Raw genomic sequence first — 21156 nt, 5'->3', positions numbered from 1 at the left:
GTTGATTTACGACAATTCCAGCTCAACTGCGACCACGAATTTTGGAACACCCGGCAGATGCCGTTGCGGCCAAAGAGGAACCCTTGACATTGAACTGTAAAGCGGCCGGACGACCGCCACCGGAAATCACCTGGTACCACAATGGAACACCTCTTGGGCCATCCGATCGGCGTGTTATTCTTCCCGAGGGATCACTGTTCTTCCTTAAGTATGTTCTCGGAGCATTTTTTTCGACAGTCTAATGTCTCTGTTTGACGTTTCAGAGTAATGCAGAACAAACGAGAGCAGGATGCCGGAGTATATCACTGCGAGGCGCAGAATTCGGCCGGAGTGGCGTCCAGTAGGAATGCGACACTGCAGATCGCCATGCTGAAAGACGATTTTCGAGCGATGCCAAAGGATACCGTTGCGCTGGTTGGTGGTCCGGTGATTCTAAATTGTACACCACCACGCGGAATTCCGGAGCCATCGGTACTGTGGATAAAAGACGGTAAATTGTTGGACATCAGTGGAAAACGGCTTTCCATGGTAGACTCCGGTAGTTTGATGATTTCCGAGATTCAACCCAACGACACTGGAAAGTATGAATGTTCGGCCCAAAGCATGGCCGGAACGAAAACTACACCACCGGCGTATTTGAAAGTGTTAGCTCCACCAACCATTGTTAAAAGTCCCCATGACACAGAAGTGTTGGAAGGGGAGGGATTCGATCTTCCATGCGAACTGGCCGGAGATCCAAAACCAGTGGTAACCTGGCGAAAAGAAAGCGGTCGTCTGCCCGAAGGAAGATCTCGTAAATTGTTAGACAATACGTTGAGGATAGAAGATGCTCGACAGGATGACGAGGGAAAATATATCTGCGAGGGGCACAATGAAGGTGGGAATGTGACAATTTCCGTTTATTTGTACGTATACGAGGCACCGACATTTATGGAAGCACCTGTTGACGTTGTGATTAGGGAAGGGGAGGGAGTTACCTTACCGTGTCGGGCGAAGGGTCGACCAACGGTGCGAGTATACTGGGATCGAATTGATAAGCTGCACGTGAACAATAACTCTAGCAAATCGCCCAGTCAAGCGCCGACAACTCAAAAACCAACGGAAAAATCCAAGCGCAGTGTTCCTCTGAGAGCAACGGAGAATCACGTACGGTCATTTGCACCGGAAACAATCGGAAATTGGTCAATTAAGATAGAGCCGGTTTCGGAGAAACAACTTTTCCAGCTGCCACATGCTTCCCGAACTCAGCTGATTCGAAACAAACGAGAATCTGTCGAAAGTAGCATAGAGCTTGAAGCGATTTCGAGCACAATCCCTTCCTTAGTAAGTAATAGTATTGTTCTGTTCGAAGATAATGGTGGATTAACGTTGAAAGCTATCAGTAAAGCAGATGAAGGATGGTATGCATGCGCGGCCATCAACGAAGCTGGCAGCATTGTAAAAAAAATATTCATTAAAGTCTTGGACAAGGACGAAACGCTGGAAGCTCGAAAGGAGCAAATTCACACCTACGATCAAAGTCGATGGGTTAGCGAACAGTTTATCGTGTTAAACAACGTGTTCACCATCTCCGCTAGTTCGATTGGTATATCGTGGGATGTAACAGATAGCGCAACGAAGATGCCGCTTAGAATGTATTATCGCATTGCCAGCGAACCGATGGTCAACTTCCTGTACAATTCTACCTTCGAAAGCCAAGTCACGACAAGCAATCTGAAGGAATATACCCTGAACGATCTGCGCCCATTCACGGAGTACGAAATTTTCGCCAGTATCCCTGAGGGACTATCCGGATCGGTTTCGAATATCCGACGGGGGAAAACGCTAGATGGAGCTCCATCCGCGGCACCAACCGACGTTCGAGTTGGGGTCATTAACACGACGGCTGCATTTGTCCGCTGGTCTCCACCACCAGTTCATCTACTCAACGGAGAATTGACCGGTTATAAGGTGCGTGTCTATTGTAATGATTTTTCTACTTAAGTAATAACTGATCGATCTGTAGATTCAAATAAAATCAAACGTCACGAACAAGGTGCTAGGACAAATGGTTCTAAACTCCACGACACAATCGGTGGTGATTAATAGCTTGACACCAGGGGCGATGTACGTGGCAAAGGTGGCCAGCCTAACAGCCGGTGGAATAGGTCTGTGATAAATAGTGAAAAAAAAAACATTAAGTACACTATCCATCTTATTTCAGGTCCTTATAGTTCGCCTACGCCATTGCACATGGATCCGCAGAACATTGTCAGGTAATTTGGCATTCATGCTCAAGTATAATCTCTAAAATTTCAAAGATAGGTTTAACGATAAACGCACTGTAACAGACGCAGAACTAGATTTGACAAGATAAGATTATTAAAAATAACTTCTTCGACCGTTGAACATTCAATGGGAATATTGTACGTTTGCTGTTTCATGTCGTAAAAAGTCACAAAAACAGAAGCTCTCAGTTGCATCTTCTGTGCCGTTGACTGAATGGCTACAGGAGCCATTGCCCTTATTGTGCTCAACAAAGCTTTGGCACAGTGGACGTTTCGTTTCTTTCCTACTCGGGAGATGTTTTAAACATTAAAAAAATCCTTCCATGTAGAGATTTCAACGTGTGAAATAAATTCAACTGTTTGGCAAAGTAATCACCAAGTAGCAATTCGCATGGCGCTTTGTGCAGTCCAGTAATCGTTCTTAGGCACTTGCGTTCGAACTTGCATACAGTTGCAGAACCGTCTCCCTTCCTGTTAAGTTAATGTATTTAAAATTTTTTTCATTCAATAAAGATCATGTGTTCAAAAATTTACGAAGTTCGAAGGCAGCGTGTCAGTCATGTTTCCGACATTACCCACCCGACTGTTTCATGCATAACGCGAAGCATCCCTATACCGATCGAAGCCGAACTGCTATTGATAGCAAAGCGAGGTATGAAGCAACGATCAAAACCGTGTCATTCAGTAATAGCCGTTCAACCGAGAAGGTTGTGTATAGAAGCGTACAGTTTAATAACGCTGGTTGGTTTACACGCGTTAAATACGACAACGGTTGAACTACAGGTAGAAACCTGTTGGCAGCAGCCGTTAAAACGTATAGTCGTGCTGCATAAGAGAGCCCTAGTGCTGGGCCAAGCTGGTGAAGGAAACAACAAAGGGCGTTTCCCAAACTCTACCCAGGCCGCAATATACAGCCACAAGTGCTGAGCAGGAGAGTGCAAAGGCACATCGAAGAGGAAGAGTGCAAAGGCACATAGAAGCAGGAGAGTGCAAAGGCACACCGGTGCGAAGGCACTTCGGTGCAGAAACATATCGGTGCGGAGCACAAGGAAGAAGGAGACAAGACAACTCGGTCTTTCCACTGCCATACAACACGCAGGTATACACCGGTGACCTGCGCTGGTTACAGCTGGCGAAGACAAAAGAGAATCGGAAATCGTGTGGTGCTGGATGTCAGGTAGCAGTAGCATCACATCCAACAATCAGCAGCCAACAAGAACATCTAGAGCAACGAGAACCTACACGGCAGTGCAACGGAGATAGACAACAATTTCAAGGTAGAAGTTTTTTCTTTTCCTTTTGATTGAGTACTGTGTAGTGTCGGTTTCATTTTTTATTTAAAGTTTGATTAAAAATTTTAATGTGATGGATGAATCCATGGACGTAAATCCTAGCATGAATCCGATACCCCCACGAACGAAAAAATATCAGGAGAGCTCTTCTGGGCCTTGGATAGTCTTTTTTAGACGTATATCAAAGCCATTAAACATTTTTCAAATTAATAAAGGTTTGACATCACGATACTCTTTAATCAAAGAGATCATAAAAGTAAATAACGATAAAATTCGTGTTGTGGTAAATAATTTGAAACACGCGAATGATATTGTCTCTTCGGAACATTTCAATAAAGAGTATAAAGTTTACATACCCTCCAAAGATGTCGAAATTGACGGTGTTGTTACCGAAGCGAGTCTTTCGGTAGATGATTTACTCAAGCATGGTGTTGGTCGTTTCAAGAACTCTATGCTTGAGGGTGTGAAAATACTGGAGTGCAAACAACTGTACTCAGTAGTTCATGAAGAGGGAAAGAAAGTTTATCGCCCATCAGACTCATTTCGAGTGACATTTGCCGGGTCTGCGTTGCCGTCCCATGTCTATGTCGATAAAATTCGCCTCCCTGTTCGGCTTTTTGTTCCAAATGTAATGAATTGTACGAACTGCAAAAAATTCGGCCACACAGCTACTTACTGTAGTAATAAACCAAAATGTATTAAGTGTGAAGGGCCTCATAAAGATAATGATTGCAACAAGGAAATTGAAAAATGTATTTATTGTGGGAATAGTCCTCATGATGATATTTCAGTATGCACTGCATTTAAAGTGCACAAAGACAAAATTAAGCTTTCTTTAAAAGCACGGTCTAAGCGCACATATGCAGAAATGCTTAAAACGGTCATTGATGTCCCCCCTTTGGAAACCGAAAACGGGTTTTCAAATCTAGAGGAACCAGAGGACTCTGACTCTGACGAAAATAGTGAAGGTAATTCGTTTATCACTACCCAAGGGTCAGTTAAGAGAAAGAAGTCTTCCTCCAAATTACCAAAAAAGACACCTAAAATTTCATCTTCAAAAAAAGATCCCCGTGTTAAACAAAAAAAGTCAAAACCAAAGACTGTGCCTCCTGGTTTGTCAAATTCACAAACCAATCCAGGATCTAGTACAGAAAAAGATAATAATCCAGTGGGCTCCATTTCACAGCCACCAACAGGATTACTGAAGTTTTCGGAAATTGTTGAATGGATTTTCTCAGCATTCAATATAACTGAACCCTTAAAGACCCTCATAATGGTATTCCTTCCAATAGCTAGAACCTTTTTGAAGCAGTTATCAGCTCAATGGCCAATTGTCTCAGGTTTTGTATCTTTTGATGGATAATTTATCACCCGTCGCAAATGATACAATCACTGTCCTGCAGTGGAATTGTCGAAGCATCATGCCAAAACTTGATTCATTTAAAATATTATTGCATAGTCAAAAATGTGATGTATTTGCTTTATGCGAAACATGGCTTACTTCAAACATAGCTTTAAATTTTAATGATTTTAACATTATACGTCTCGATAGAGACTCTCCGTATGGTGGAGTGCTTTTGGGAATTAAGAAATGCTATTCCTTTTATAGATTAAACATCCCTTCAACTTCTAGTATAGAAGTTGTTGCTTGCCAAATAAACATTAAAGGCAAAGATATTTGCATAGCTTCGGTTTATATTCCTCCAAAAGCACAAGTTGGACAGCAACAGCTTAATGAAATGGTTGAAGCCCTTCCTGCACCACGATTGATTCTGGGGGATTTAAATTCGCACGGTATTATGTGGGGTTCCGTTTACAATGATAGCAGATCATCTTTAATACAAAACATTTGTGACAATTTTAGCATGACGGTATTAAATATGGGTAGCATGACACGGATCCCAAGACCTCCGGCACGCCCAAGTGCATTAGATCTATCTCTTTGCTCAACATCAATTCGACTAGATTGCACCTGGAAAATACTGCCTGATTTACACGGTAGCGATCATTTACCAATCATCATCTCAATTAGCAGTAGCAATTGCATTGCTACTTCCGCTAGTATTCCATATGATTTGACAAAAAATATCGACTGGATTAAATACCAAAGTAGTATCTCTAGTATTTTGAATTCAATGGAAGAGCTCCCTCCACTTGAAGAATATTACTTCCTCATTCGTTCGATTCTGGAGGCAGCAGAACAATCCCAAACTAAACGCTTTCCTGGGCCAACGACTAACAGAAGGCCTCCCAACCCCTGGTGGGACAAAGAGTGCTCAGAGGCTAAACTCGCAAAACAAAATGCTTGCAAGACGTTTCTAAAACGGGGAGGAGGAACTCCTCAGAATTTTGAAAAACTTATGGTTTTAGAAAACAAGTACAAGAGCATACTTCGAGCCAAAAAATGTAGCTATTGGAGACATTTTGTCGAAGGTTTGTCAAGAGATACCTCAATGAGCACTCTTTGGAACACGGCCAGACGAATGAGGAATCGTACCGTGGGCAATGAGAGTGATGAATACTCGAACCGATGGATATTTGACTTTGCTAGGAAAGTTTGCCCAGATTCTGTTCCTACGCAGAGCATTATACGGGAATCTCCTCCAAATAATGGTTTTATTAATAACCCATTTTCAATGATGGAATTTTCTATAGCACTCTTGTCTTGTAACAATAACGCTCCAGGGTTGGACAGAATTAAATTCAACTTGGTGAAGAATCTGCCCAACCTCGCAAAAAGACGTTTGTTGGAATTGTTCAACAAGTTTCTTGAGCAAAATATTGTTCCACCTGACTGGAGACAAGTGAAAGTTATCGCCATTCAAAAACCGGGGAAACCAGCTTCCAATCACAACTCATATAGACCCATTGCGATGTTGTCCTGCATCAGAAAATTGTTCGAAAAAATTATTCTACGACGTCTCGACACTTGGGTCGAGACGAACGGTTTGTTGTCAGATACTCAGTTTGGCTTCCGTAGAAATAAAGGGACGAATGATTGCCTTGCATTACTTTCGTCTGACATCCAAATTGCCTTCGCTCAAAAGCAACAAATGGCATCTGTATTTTTAGACATTAAAGGAGCATTTGATTCAGTTTCCATTGATGTTCTTTCAGACAAGCTTCACCAAAATGGACTCCCAGCGGTTATAAATAATTATTTGCACAACCTTTTGTCAGAGAAACACATGCATTTTTCACATGGCGATTTGGCAACACTCAGAAATAGTTACATGGGTCTCCCGCAAGGCTCATGCCTCAGTCCGCTCCTCTATAATTTTTACGTAAATGACATTGACAGCTGTCTAGTAACCCCATGTACACTAAGACAATTGGCAGATGATGGCGTGGTTTCAGTTACTGGACCCAAAGCTATTGATCTGCATAAACCATTGCAAGATACCTTAGATAACTTGTCCGATTGGGCTGTTCATCTTGGTATCGAATTCTCTGCGGAGAAAACAGAGTTAGTCGTCTTTTCAAGAAAGCATGATCCCGCGCAGCTTCAGCTCCATATGATGGGAAGAATGATCCAACAGGTTTTAACTTTTAAATACCTCGGGGTGTGGTTCGATTCCAAATGCACGTGGGGAGGACACATTAGGTTTCTGATAACAAAATGCCAACAAAGAGTAAATTTTCTTCGAACAATAACAGGATCTTGGTGGGGTGCTCATCCGGAAGATCTAATAAAATTGTATCAGACAACGATACTTTCAGTGATGGAATATGGATGCGTTTGCTTTCGTTCCGCTGCAAACTCTCATATTATCAAACTGGAGCGAATTCAGTATCGTTGTTTGCGAATTGCTTTAGGGTGCATGCATTCGACACATACAATGAGTCTTGAAGTTCTGGCGGGAGTTCTTCCATTAAAAGATCGATTCTGGGAGCTTTCATCACGCCTGCTAATAAGATGTGAGGTGCTGAATCCCATGGTAATTAATAATTTCGAACGACTAGTCGAGCTTCGATCTCAAACAAAATTCATGACAGTATATTTTAACCATATGTCACAGGAAATCAACCCTTCAAGATATATTCCTATCCGTGTCAGCCTCCTAAATGTCCCTGACTCAACTTTATTTTTCGATACATCCATGCAGCGCGAAGTGCGTGGAATCCCGGATCATCTACGTTCGACGGAAATCCCAAAAATATTTTCAAGTAAGTTCAGGCATATTGACTCTGAGAAAATGTTTTACACGGACGGATCGCGAATTGAAGAAGCGACAGGGTTTGGTATGTTCAACAATAATGTTTCGGTCTCATTTAGGCTTCAAGAACCTGCATCTGTTTATATAGCAGAGTTAGCAGCAGTTCATTATAGTTTGAGTGTAATCGTCACATTATCTCCAAACCATTATTTCCTCTTCACAGATAGTCTGAGTGCAATTGAAGCCATTCGCTCAAACATGACTGGCAAGACTGAACCGTTTTTCCTGGGCAAAATAAAACAGTGCCTGAACGACATATTGAACAATAATTATCTAATCACTATAGTCTGGGTCCCGGCTCATTGCTCCATTCCTGGCAATGAAAGAGCCGATATTTTAGCCAAACGTGGTGCTATTGAGGGTGAAATTTATGAGAGACCAATTGCTTTCAACGAATTCTATAGCTCGTCTCGCCAAAGAACACTTGCCAGCTGGCAAGCTTCTTGGGATAAAGATGATCTGGGTCGGTGGATGCACTCAATTATTCCGAAAATATCGACAAAGGCATGGTTCAGGGGACTGGATGTGAGTAGAGATTTCATTCGTGTGATGTCCAGACTCATGTCCAATCACTACACGTTAGATGCACATCTCCTTCGAATTGGGCTCTCCGAGACTAATCATTGTGCTTGTGGCGAAGGTTATCGAGATATTGATCATGTCGTTTGGACATGCGTGGAGTATCGTGATGTCAGATCTCAACTAATAAATTCTTTGCGTACCCAAGGTAGACTATCCAATATCCCAGTTCGAGACATTCTTGCTTGTCGTGACCTTTCATACATGAAACTTATTTATCATTTCATAAAGAAAACTGGAGTTTCAATTTAATAAAGGCCCCTTTCAAGACTTAGTTCTGATCCCAGCTGCGTCCATGAGTTCAACCAATAGCTAAATTAGAATAAAAATAATGTAATGATACAAACAAACTCGAAACAGTTTATGAAATTATTAACAAAATGTCTGAAAATAACAGCTTATTTTATAATTTATAGAAGTTAATCGTTTAGTTCAAATAATATTTCCGAGTAGATTTCATAATTAATGACGAGTTACCTAAGATGATATTTAAGTAATAAGAGAATATGTTTTAATAAATGCAAAACGTTGTGACTATGTTAGAATTAAATTAGGATAAGAATATTATGTAAAAGTGATGCTACGGCGAAGAAAAACTTATGTAAACTGCCTTAAGAAATAAACGTATTTATGAAAAAAAAAAACGATCAAAACCGTTGACATTGTTAGAGAAATCAAGAGGATGGTATCATTATGACATGCTGTGATTGGCTCGTGAAAACATAGGTCATTTCAAACCGATTTTTCATTGGTTACTATTGAAATACTAAAACGACATTGAAATACATGCGATATACGACATCGATTGGCAGATAAGAAATGTATACGTTTATTAATTTATTTATTGGTCACACCATCGCTGAGAAAATTGAGTGAGATCCATTTGAGAAAATATGACCACCACTACTTGTGCCTTCAGAATCGGAAACTGGGAACAAGGATAGCCAAAATCAGTTTGTTTGGCCATCTACTGATAATGACTATCGAATGGAGTAGTTTTGGATTCAGTTTAGATTTATTTTTGTTATTTGTTTCGCACCTCTAAGTGCTGGTAAAAAAGTGTTTACCCACTTTACCCTATAATTCCGGAACCGGAAGTCTGATCCAAATAAAATTTAGAAGTTTTATATGGGACCACAAGACCGTTCATTTGAATCAAAGTTTGTCGAAATCGGTTATGTCATCTCTGAGAAAAGCGAGTACGAATAGTGGACGGAATGTTTACTTCGGACTTGAAGGACGATTTACTGAGTGATCTTAATGGTCTCCTTTATTCAACCCCGCCCTCCTCATTCATTCCCAGCTTCACAGGTTGTGGGCTACGATACGGTGATGTTTGGTTCTCTCCTGAGAACGAGGACAGTCGCGTATGGCTCATTCAGAGGTTGGAAATGATCTCGTTTAGTATTCCTTGGAATAGCAAGTAAGCTTGAAGGCGATCGATGTTTTGAAAAGGTTAAATTTCCATAACCCGACGATTCCGGCGCTTCGATGGAGAATCCTGAAGTCCAACTCCAGTGTTGCAGGTAGTCAGTTGATTATCTGCAGCATTGATGATGAGTCTCTGGATGTTCTGAAGAAGCTCGAATTCAGAATGAATTATGGATTTCACAAGGTGACAGCGCGTGTCGTAAGACACAAACTGTCATCTGATAAAGTAAAACTTTAAATCTTTACGGAGATACAAAGTTTTATTTTCGTGCCAATAGGCACTTTTAAAGCATTCAGCATTCCTTCTGGAAAGCTTAGTGTTTTACGAGCAAATATGAAACACCAATTTCCTTTAGGATTTGGTTGTCTCAATCTGCTTTCTAATCAGCAGAGCATACCGCATCCCTCTGGGAGTGTAGAAAAGCTTTGTAGCCCCTCCTAAACTCTCCTCTCCCATATCCCGTCACATTAGGAAAATGATGAGAAGACATATACAAAGGCACGGCACAAATCTCCGATAAACGTGGGGAACGTGCCATCTGAGCCATTATGTTCTGATTCCTGATGCGCTACTGAAGTCATTATCAGTAGGCAGCTATACAAACCGATTCCGGCTATCCTGGCTCCCGATTTTCAAGTAACGACGGGAGATAATAGTCATATACTCGAAAAAGGATCACACTTTCTTTCCTCAGAGATGGAAGAACCGATATTCGCAATCTTAGGTTCAAATGAAAGATCTTATGCTCCTGCCAAAAATTAAGCATAATCTTCAGATTTAACAAAAACTAACACCGTCGTTTAAAGTACGATATCAAAATCGTATAAAATCATCAAAATTTGCATAAAAACAAGTAGAGTTTGTACGTCATGTTGGTTGACGGCCATATGAACCGACTTCGATTATACCGCTTCTCGTGTTTCAGTGCGGGAAGTACCTAACACATGGATCAATAAGTCCCGAGACTAACAATGGAAACAACATTTTTTTTGCAAAATTTTTTTTTTATTCATCAACATAATCACCTTTTAGGGTGATACAATGGTTCCAACGTTTTTCCAACGTAGTCACTGGGGGCTAAATCTGGCGAGTATGGGGGGTGGGGAAGCAGATCAAAGCCCAATTCGTTCAATTTCGAATCATCGACTCGTTGCTGTTTTTGTTCCATCGAAAGCAATCGCGGCACCCACTTGGAAAAAACCTTTTTCATGCTCAATTTTTCATGAAGGATAGTAAATACACTTCCATATGATATCTGTGTCATCTCAGCAATCTCACGGAGCTTCACTTTACGATCTTTCATTATAATTTTTGTCACATCACTCACATTTTCCGGTGTAACGGCTTCCACAGGTCTACCCGAGCGTTCCGCGTCATTTGTGTCGGTACGACCACGTTTAAACTCGGCGAACCACCGACAACTCGTTGCTTTTGATGGACAAGAGTCCGGATAACATTTTTCAATCCATTGATTCGCCTGCACGGAGGTTTTACCCATTAAAAAACAATGTTTTATCAAAACACGAAACTCGGTTTTTCCATTTTTTAAACAAACTACAAAACGACTTTACTCCAACCTCGATAACTCAGCTGTTTCTGGTCGGATCGACTTAAAATTTTGACCCGTTTCAAGCAAAGGTTAGTACTCTAGAAAGGAGACTAATTGATCCATATGTTACAATAGTGGCACTCTCTTCATGTTATCATGGATGGCCTAACCGAATTGCTTCACGCAAACGTCTCATAACGCCCAAATAATACTCCTTGTTGACGGTCTGGCCTTGTGAAAGGATTTCATAATACAGAACACCCTTGTAATCAATGAACACTGGGAGTATCACCTTCGTTTTCTCTCATCATCATTCACACACTTACGGCCACTTCTGAAACGTTCGTGCACTAAACGACTGTTTTCTTCAGAGTATCGTTGTCGAAACACTCTTCTAACATTTGCAATGTCGTCGCACCATCTCGCTTCCTCGAAAATACAACTAGCTCAGTTTTCTCCGTAGAGAATTCGATACCCAGTTGAAGAGCCCATAAAATGAATAGCACTTTTTGATTCCTAAAAGTACCCCTCTATAAGAGTCGTCCCGATCCAGGCGAATAATATTGTAATTGTGGAAGTCTAAGGTAATGTTAGAAGTAAGCCATGTTTCACACAGCAAAATGTATCGCAGTTACGAGTATTTAGCAGGTATTTGAAAGAATCAAGTTTTGGGATGATACTTCTTCAATTCCACTGGAGTACAGTGATAATATCCTCGATTTCTAATGATGAATTAGCCATCGAATGATACGATCGCTGAGAGGATGGGCCATTGTTCAGATAACTGTTTTAAAAATGTTCTTACTGTTGGTATCAAAGCAGTTAAAAGATTTCTAAGAGGATCAATAATATTGAAGGCTGTTAGTATCCAGTCCACGATATCAGAGAATCTCAGCAATCCAGATTTTTTCTGATTTTCTTGCTGTGATTTGGGATTATTAGGGTGTTTTGATGCCCCTGGAAGTACTGGATACTCCTTATTATAGTTTCCTAAACCTGGTGGAATTTGCTTCGGTTCAGAGTCAGCACTTTTCGTTTCTTTTTGATTATTCTGCGACGAAGACAGTCTAACGCCTTTACGAGGAAGCTTGGGAGAGACCCAGTTTGGTCTTTTCCTGCTTCCTCCAGGCAATGGGTAAAATGTTCCTTCGCCGGGGTCGTCAGAGCTACCTTCATCAACTGGCAAGAGAGAAAACGGGTTTTTAGGGTGCGATGAAGCTGTTCTTTTAATATTTCCGCGTAAGACCGCTTCGAACGCTGCTTCATGGAGACCTTTAGTTTTTCTTCCCGCTGTATGTACGTTGGGCACGCCGAGAGATCATGAAGACCTCCGCCACAGTAAATGCATTTTTCAGCAGTCTTCCTGCAGGTATCGTCTTCATGGGCCTCTCCACATTTACCTCATCGCGGTTTATTGCAACAGAAGGTGGCCGTATGTCCAAACTGTTTGCAATTGGAACAGTGCATCGCCCGTGGTACATACATGCGTACAGGTAGACGAACCCCTCCCACTACCAAATAATTTGGGAGCACAGATCCGGCGAAGGTCACGCGAAATGAGTCTGATGGGCAGAATTTACCGTCTATCGATTTGGAGTGCAATTGTTTGCATTCCAGTATTTTCACTGACTGAAGGTCGGGGTTTTTGAAACGACCTACTCCGTCCTTCATCAGATCTTCGATTGTCAGGCTCTCATTACGGACCACACCGTCGATCTCCACAACACGAGACGGGATGTACACGCGGTACTCCCTCGTGAAAAGCTCACTAGCAGCAATCTGATTTTCTTGCTTCAGGTCGGACACGACGACGCGCAACTTGTTAGGCGACACTTTGTGCATAGATTTTATTTCTGAGTAATGCTTTGTCAGATCTCGAGCAATATTCATAACTCGAAGAGATTTTAATATGGGCCGGAAGTATACCACCCACGGACCCCCCGAGCCATCGTCATGATAAACATTACGACGAGGAGTTGGTTTCTCAGAGGAGGGAACGGAATCATCCAGTTGTGACATCTCGTATTCAGAGTCTAAATGCTCTATTTCTTCACCCACATACGAGGAATCCTCCTCTGGTCCATCTCCATCGCCATTGGTAGTCATATTTTGTGTGTGGGAGCAGTGGAATCTCTCACACTTTTGAAGGTAATAGAAAAAATAGAAGTGAAAAAATGTAGAAAGTAGTAGAAAGAATAAAAAAGTTTTAAAGGTACTTAACTAGTATGGCACGATGAGCTGTTGGATGATTTAATCCTTCGTTCCTTTTTGCGTAACCTTGAAGTATATCCACTTTTACAAATGTCCAGGTATTAAGCTGAAAATTTTATAGAATATCAATGACAAATGTGACAACCTAAAAAAATATTTAATCGGGGACTGAGAGCGCCACAAGGTGATGATTCCAGGAACTTCTTGATCATGGTTGTACTTCTTTAGTGCTGTCCTTTTTAAACTTTTCAAACGTCGAAATTCTGGCGTTGGAAAATGTTTGAGCTACAAGATTAACATCACCGTTGTCAAGAATTTCACTCCAGTCAATGCTTGTAAGAAATTCAACCATACTGTTGTGGTCAGCTCTTTTAAAATTCAACCTGATTGTCTACCAAGATAAATCCTGATCATTAATTTCCCGACTAAAACCGGTTCTGTCTTGTTGTAATGTTGACAATTCCTCGGCCACTAATGGTAACAAATGTTGGATTTCCAACAGTGACCTGCATTGGTTTCTAAGTCAGTTTAGCTTACACAAAGAACACGGTCTGCTACCCTCAGGTATTATGCAATTTCAATTGTTTTTTCTATCAATCACTAAAGTTCAAAGCTTTTTCCCAGAACGACTATTTCAGGACTTTTTTTTTGTTTTACAAGAGTTTTCTTCCATGTCACAATGATATCCGATTCTGAAAAAAAATCAACACGATTGTCCAACACCGACCGATACTTCAGTTTCAATAACATTGTTTTTCTCCAACACTAATAAATCTCATCTTTCAGGACGGACCCAACACCCAGTTACTGGATGTCCTCGTGGATGTCTGGCACGGCACTAGTGATACTTTTTGTGGGATTAATCGGAGGGGCAGTTTTTGCCATTTTCTGGACTATACGGAAAAAGCAGAGCGTCAAGGCATCGTATCCAGGACCGTCCGTAACGACGATCATACCGGACAAACAGCACACACTGTGGCTACACGGAAATACGTTGGTAAAACCGTCGCATTCTTTGGATCCACCCAGCACTTCGGAATACGCAGAACTGACCAACAACACGCAAGGCATAAAAAGCAACAATTGCATTCCACCAGAACCGTACGCAACAGTCACTCTGCAGCGTGGTGGAACCGTCCCAGAAGAGCCTTGCATGAAATGTGCCAACAGTCCGGTGTCCAGTGAATACAACGCCCCAATGAGGGAGCCAATCAACATATCAGATGTACTGCCACCTCCACCGGATCACCCGTATGGTACTTATCGGCCACCGACCAGCATGACAATACGAACCAATCCGGCTGCGCTGTCACCCCAGATGATGCGCAAGAATCATGGCCCTCCTCCAATGCAGAATCGGTGGGATACAATGCCTCCTCCTATCCCCAGTTTTCCACAAAACTGGATTCGTCCGCATCACATGAACCCGGCTATGACGATGAACAATGCTGAGATGTATTCCGAGAACGATTACGAAAGCGGATCCGTCCTGTACGAGCAGTGCTATCGACCGGATCAGATGCCTCCGGTGGTACCGCCGCCTAGCAATAACAGTCATTTTTTCAGCCATGCTGGTGAACCGACAGAGGAGTTCTATCGTCACATGAACATGGAATTCGCCCAAGATATGGGCTTTGAACCGGCCAGCCCTCCAGCACCCTGTCCTGAAACTCCGTTCAATAGTAAGTATTTGACTGGTGGCGCATCGGATAGTCCGGTTATTTCGCGAAAAATAGGTGTTAACACGAATCCCAGAGGACACCTGCAAAATAGTGTTTCCAACAATAGCAACAATTACAGCAGCAGTCAACACAGCGCTGGTCAGAGTTCTGAAAGTGACAGTGATAACCGGTGGGCCCCAGCTCGAACGAAACGTAGTAGAAGTAGGTCAAAAAGTAGCGATAGGAAATACAATCGGACACTTATTCGATAAAAGTTGTCACGACGCTATGCCATACCGAAACGTACCGCTAAACTCTCTATTATACATATTAATATTAGGGTAACAAAAAATTTCATCTTTCTCTAAGTAAGTAACTAAACAAGTAGCCGATCGAAAGCAAACAAGTAAAAGAAAACAACCCTATCTTTCTTAGTAGCATCAGCATCAATACCTTTTACCTATAACAGAACGGAAGCGAATAACAAAAGTAAAGGAATCCCTATTAGAGTTATGAAATATCTTTCACCCACTATCTGAACTGCTCACTAGGTCTCCCTCTTTCTGTCTCACAATCTCTAGTGTAAATTTTTTGGGAGAGAAATCCGAAAACGACGAGGAAGGACATTTAACCACTAGTACTTTACTTTCAAGCAAATATAATTTGGTGAGTGCGAACATTGGAGGTGGAAGCTAGTGAATTAAACAGAAATTGCTATTTGATACTCGTCAGTATCTTTCACAAGCGTAATGAGGCTCAAAGTAGTAGGTTAAGCGATTATATAGTTGTAGTATGTTATTTTTTGCCAACCTGGGTGCTGAGGTTCTTCAGATGAAGGTTAACGATGATGAAAGACACGCTGTTGTTATATGATGAGGTTCACTGGATCATTGAACGTAACGCTGCAATTGGTAAGTCTGTCGAGTTCGCTCCATAGATACCGATTATTTTTAAAGTTAATAAAAACATTTTTCAGCTGCTTTCCAGTTCTGTTCTACCAGCAGATAAAATTTTCCGATTTTTTTTTTGGCTCTTAGAAAAAAATACATTTACGCTTGACGTAAATTCAAACATTCCGTAATTTCTTCGGCGGTGACACAATATTACATCAATTAGGATGTAAAAATAAATTCTTTTTTCTCTACTGATCCGTAGTGCTATTGTACGAAACTCAAAAATCGCATTTAAATTATTAAATCGCACTTTTATTATTAAAGATAGCAGTCGTTGTTGCAAAAACGCAAAAGTAGTTCCTCTCACTGTCTTTGCGCAGAAATTAAAACTAAATTATCTTATCTTATTGTTTATCTTTTTGAATAAACTGATTTTTTTTCTTAAAGATCCATCACGCAGTAGCGGAGAAAACTGCTTTTGGGCTTTTCAACATTGACTGTAAGTAGAACCTCAATACACCGAAACCTCCATTTACGAACTAAACGGGGGTTCGTAAAAAGAGGTAGTTCGCAAAAAAAGTTTACGTTATTTGGGATTTGGTTCGTAAAAAAAGTTTTGTGTGATTATTGTGGAAACCGCGCATCATATATTTATTTTCGGAACGGATGTGAAGAGTAAGTGCAAGAAAATGATGTTTGGGTTCGTTTCAAAATCCAAGATGGCGGCTTCCGGTTTATTGAGATTGCCTAAAACCCCTAACAATATGGGTATCTTCGGAACGGAATTGATGAGTAGATGTCGGAAAACGATGTTTGAAGTGGTTCTGAAATCCAAGATGGCGACTTCCGGTTTCTTGATATTCCTTGAAAACCCTTACAATATGGATATTTTCGGAACGGAATTGATAAGTAGATGTCAGAAAACGATGTTTGAGGTAGTTTTGAAATTCAAGATGGCGACTTCCGGTTTATTGATATTCCTTGAAAACCCTTGCAATATGGGTATTTTCGGAACGGGTCGCCATCTTGGATATGAGAACCACTTCAAACATAATTTTCCGACATCTTCTCATCAATTCCGTTCCGAAAATACCCATATTGCAAGGGTTTTCAAGGAATATCGATAAACCGGAAGTCGACATCTTGGATTTCAGAACCACCTCAAACATCATTTTCCGACATCTACTCATTAACCCCGTTCCGGAAATACCCATATTATATAGGTTTTCAAAGAATATCAACAAACCGGAAGTCGCCATCTTGAATTTCAAAACTACCTCAAACATCGTTTTCTGACATCTACTCATCAATTCCGTTCCGAAAATACCCATATTGTATGGGTTTTCAAGGAATATCAATCAACCGGAAGTCGCCATCTTGGATTTCCAAAATACCTCAAACATCATTTTCCGGAATCTACTCTTTAAACCCGTTCCAAAAATACCTATATTGCAGTAGTTTCCATGGAGTCGGAAGTCGCTTTCGATGAATGACAAAACCTCTTTTTACGAAGTAGGTTCGTAAAAAAAGTTTACTTTATTTGGGATTTGGTTCGTAAAAAAAGTTTACGTTATTTGGAATTTGATTCGTAAAAAGAGGTACGTAAAAAGAGGTTACGTATAAAAAGTGTTTGTAAACGGAGGTTTGGGTGTATAATCAGTTTCATAAAAACATAATCAACGAACGTAAAAATACTTTCATATCAAAATCCTACCACAGCATGCTTTGCTCACTTGTTGAATACTTCTCGCATATGACGTACTTTTATGATTGGTTCACGGTTTTTTTTATGAACACTAGCCGAGATTATTTATAACTAAACTCCTAAAATACTCTTACAGAGAAGATTTATGGAACCCTAACCATACTCATAAATCTCCGTAGTATACTTTCAAAGTTTCTAATGCTACAGTAGCTATGGTTATGGGTCAAAGTTAATGCGACAATTTTGAACTTTATTGAAATTATTATTGGTTCAAGCTTAGTCAAAACTTGATGAGAGTAATTCTCGTGACAGAGTGATTCTTCAATACTTGTTTTACGAATAATTTATTCTCGGATATATATCCGAAATGGCTTGAGAATTTATTTTTCGTTCAGTAGTGTTCGTGTAAATGGAGTAGATATTTAAGTTGTGTTTCCAAAGACCGCTCTCGGAGTTCGAACGAGCGTAAAGCGTTTTGTATTACTCTTTTCAATGTGGCTTAAAATTTTCGATAGTTTATATCAAGATTATGGAGATTTTATTCTGCTGGATGATAGCTGAAAATATCACTGTTCAACGTTTGTTACTTTAATAAATAGCGAATCTTATTCTATGGTCGCTTATAAATTATCACTAGAACGCTTTCGTATGCTATATATAAACGCTCTCTGGGGTACAAATGTATTATCTCTATATCGCTAAGTTTCAATGTATTTACAAATAAACGGTATAGTTTTAAGCCAAAACGTTTCGCATGCATAATAATTATATTGAGTTAGGTCAATTTTACTATGAAATTTGAAATTTATGTAAAACTTAACCCCAAATTACGGAAAACCTGTTTTTACCTTTATTTTGCTATAACTACAGCATTTCCGAACCCCAGACCAACTTTAAACGGTCATAGCTTAGACGGGTCAGTGTAAAGGAAATACTAAATGTCAGCGTTCTAGGATTAATAGCGGGTTATTCATCTTCACGGATGGTTTATTTGTCGTTATCGAATGGTGAATTCTATGTACTGTCAAATTCGCTTCGTAACTTTTCTCTGTATTTCTTAGAACAATTGACGCGGCTTCGTGTAGTCCACGGTGAAATTATAGTACATTCCTGGCCAATAACAATACAAAGACGGTTGTGAAGCATAACCAGTAGCGATCAGTGCACACTTTGATTTAAGTTTCAGTTTAACGAAGATGAGCACTCGCTGTCCAACGAGACAGAAGCACGGCATTTTGTGTCTTGTGCTGCCGGGTTGCTAGGATTGCTGTTAATAACTCCGTGGCGTTCGAGTCTTCATCACTTTCAGCAGTTGTCTCGTCACGTAATTACCCGATCAAAAGTGAGCATCGCACTAAGTGCAGACATGTTCCTGCTTCCATCAAAACTGTTCTCTCACCGATGCTGTAGCTAAACCGTAGTAAAATTAATATCTTACATAACAGAAATCTATTAAACATAAAAAAACTCGAAATCCGAACGAAAGCAAGCTATCCTATTCAGAAGAGTAAGCAGTCGAATTGTGCCATAAAAATCACGTGAGCTGGACGGTCAACACATAGTGAATAATACAAATACTCAAAAACACAAATCAAGAAACAAGTCAGTGATGCAATGCCATTGGGATAAGGCAAGCAAAACACACAAACAGGAAAGTTACACAGTGGAGTAAAGAAAGATATCGTTGTTGGTAGTATAAATTGAATTTCAACTAAATGAAACAAAACAAACGCAAGATAACGCATATTTATTTTCTACTGCAATAAATTGATGGCATATTAACGAATGAGTCAAAGGGCGTTAAATAAAGCAAAAAGACAAATGTGCTCTTATTTTCGTGTTTTTGTACAGTTGAAGAAAAAAGGAAATATTGTTCCGTTTAAGCAGTCGTTTTCTTCAGTTCCGAGTTTGATGTTTACAACCAAACAAGCTGATGTGGCTGAATATTGATCAACATTCGAAATTTTGACACAAGAGAACAAAGAAAAATCAAAACATATGACACAAATGACGCGAAAATATCAACTGTGATAAACCAAACTAAAATAATGAAAAAAAAAACACAAATAATTGAGTAACTATATCTAACTTTAATAATAATGAAGAGAGACAGAACCAAGCTGATTAAAAAAAAATATGCACATGAACGTGAACATCAACAGCACACACATACATACAAACAAACAATATACATCTTACACCCACACATCCACACACCATACAGCAGAGAATAAGAATGGAAAGTTTGATGCCACTCGAAACTCTGATCTCACTTCAGACAGATTTTTATTGCACATCATTGAAGAATATTACAAGTAAGAACAACAAATATGGTAAATAATTATGTATATAATATATATATATATATATATATATATATATATATATATATATATATATATATATATATATATATATATATATATATATATATATATATATATATATATATATATATATATATATATATATATATATATATATATATATATATATATATATATATATTGAATGGCAGAAGAATGCATTATAATTATATTAATTAATTTATTGCCTTAACAGTAGTTATTACGATACATTAACAGGACGGAGTCAGAACAGTGGGAAGACAGAATACAAAGCAGTAAATTTAATGTATTAAACGCAATAATCCAAGCATAATCAACTTATTAATTATAGCATACAACAAACAAAATAACGTATAAGAAAAGTATAGAACAGAGAAGAATAAACACGAGAAGACTTATTTTACATTATTATTAGCGGATATCATTAGCGATATTAGATTCTTAGACGATGAACAAACAAACAAGAAAACAAAACAATACAAAACTAAACTAATAAACCATTCAATTTTATTATCCAAGAACGGTGACAACAGCAAGAACAGATTCAACTAGAAAACCAAAAATAAACTATTCATATATACTCCCCTCCCGACGATAGTAAAGCATACAATGCCATCATCAACATCTCCTATGATATAGTTAAATACTCAAACATTCATAAAATGCTGAGAATGAAAAAAAAACAAAAACAAGCATTTCTCTCTTCATTCTCAAAAATAGCGTATTATTCTGTAGATTTATCATTCTTAGTGATGCAGACGTCTCGTGACGGAAAATTAGTCAACAGCCGGAACCAACAGTTTACAATAATTCCATTCCGGTATTCCAGATTTGCCGTTTTGCCAGAAAAAAAATGACAAGCAAGGAAACAAATTCACCAAAGATCGATTCGGCGGACATCATCTGATCGGTTTAGATTTACACTTAGACTCGCAGAAAAGTAAAGTCGGCACGGGATATATTAGCTATACGCTTCCGGTTTTCGAACAGATGAAGAAACAA

General features: G+C 39.7%; 1 protein-coding gene across 3 annotated transcripts in view; it reads left to right on the top strand.

The window, feature by feature from the left end:
- The window catches only part of LOC131434437 (roundabout homolog 1-like), a 38387-nt gene extending 18226 nt beyond the window's left edge, over window positions 1-20161 (top strand). For all 3 annotated transcript variants that reach the window (XM_058601152.1, XM_058601151.1, XM_058601150.1), the window contains exons 3-7: window positions 22-208; window positions 264-1950; window positions 2006-2147; window positions 2204-2255; window positions 14334-20161. In XM_058601152.1, the coding sequence (XP_058457135.1) occupies window positions 22-208; window positions 264-1950; window positions 2006-2147; window positions 2204-2255; window positions 14334-15480 (3215 nt within the window). In that variant the 3' untranslated portion in view covers window positions 15481-20161. The remainder of the gene's footprint in view (window positions 1-21; window positions 209-263; window positions 1951-2005; window positions 2148-2203; window positions 2256-14333) is intronic.
- Window positions 20162-21156: the final 995 nt, after the last annotated feature.

Source organism: Malaya genurostris, chromosome 3 (genome assembly GCF_030247185.1).
Source record: "Malaya genurostris strain Urasoe2022 chromosome 3, Malgen_1.1, whole genome shotgun sequence".
Classification (NCBI taxonomy): Eukaryota; Metazoa; Arthropoda; class Insecta; order Diptera; family Culicidae; genus Malaya; species Malaya genurostris.
Note: the sequence above shows the minus strand (reverse complement) of the source record. Positions and strands in the feature narration are given on the sequence as shown.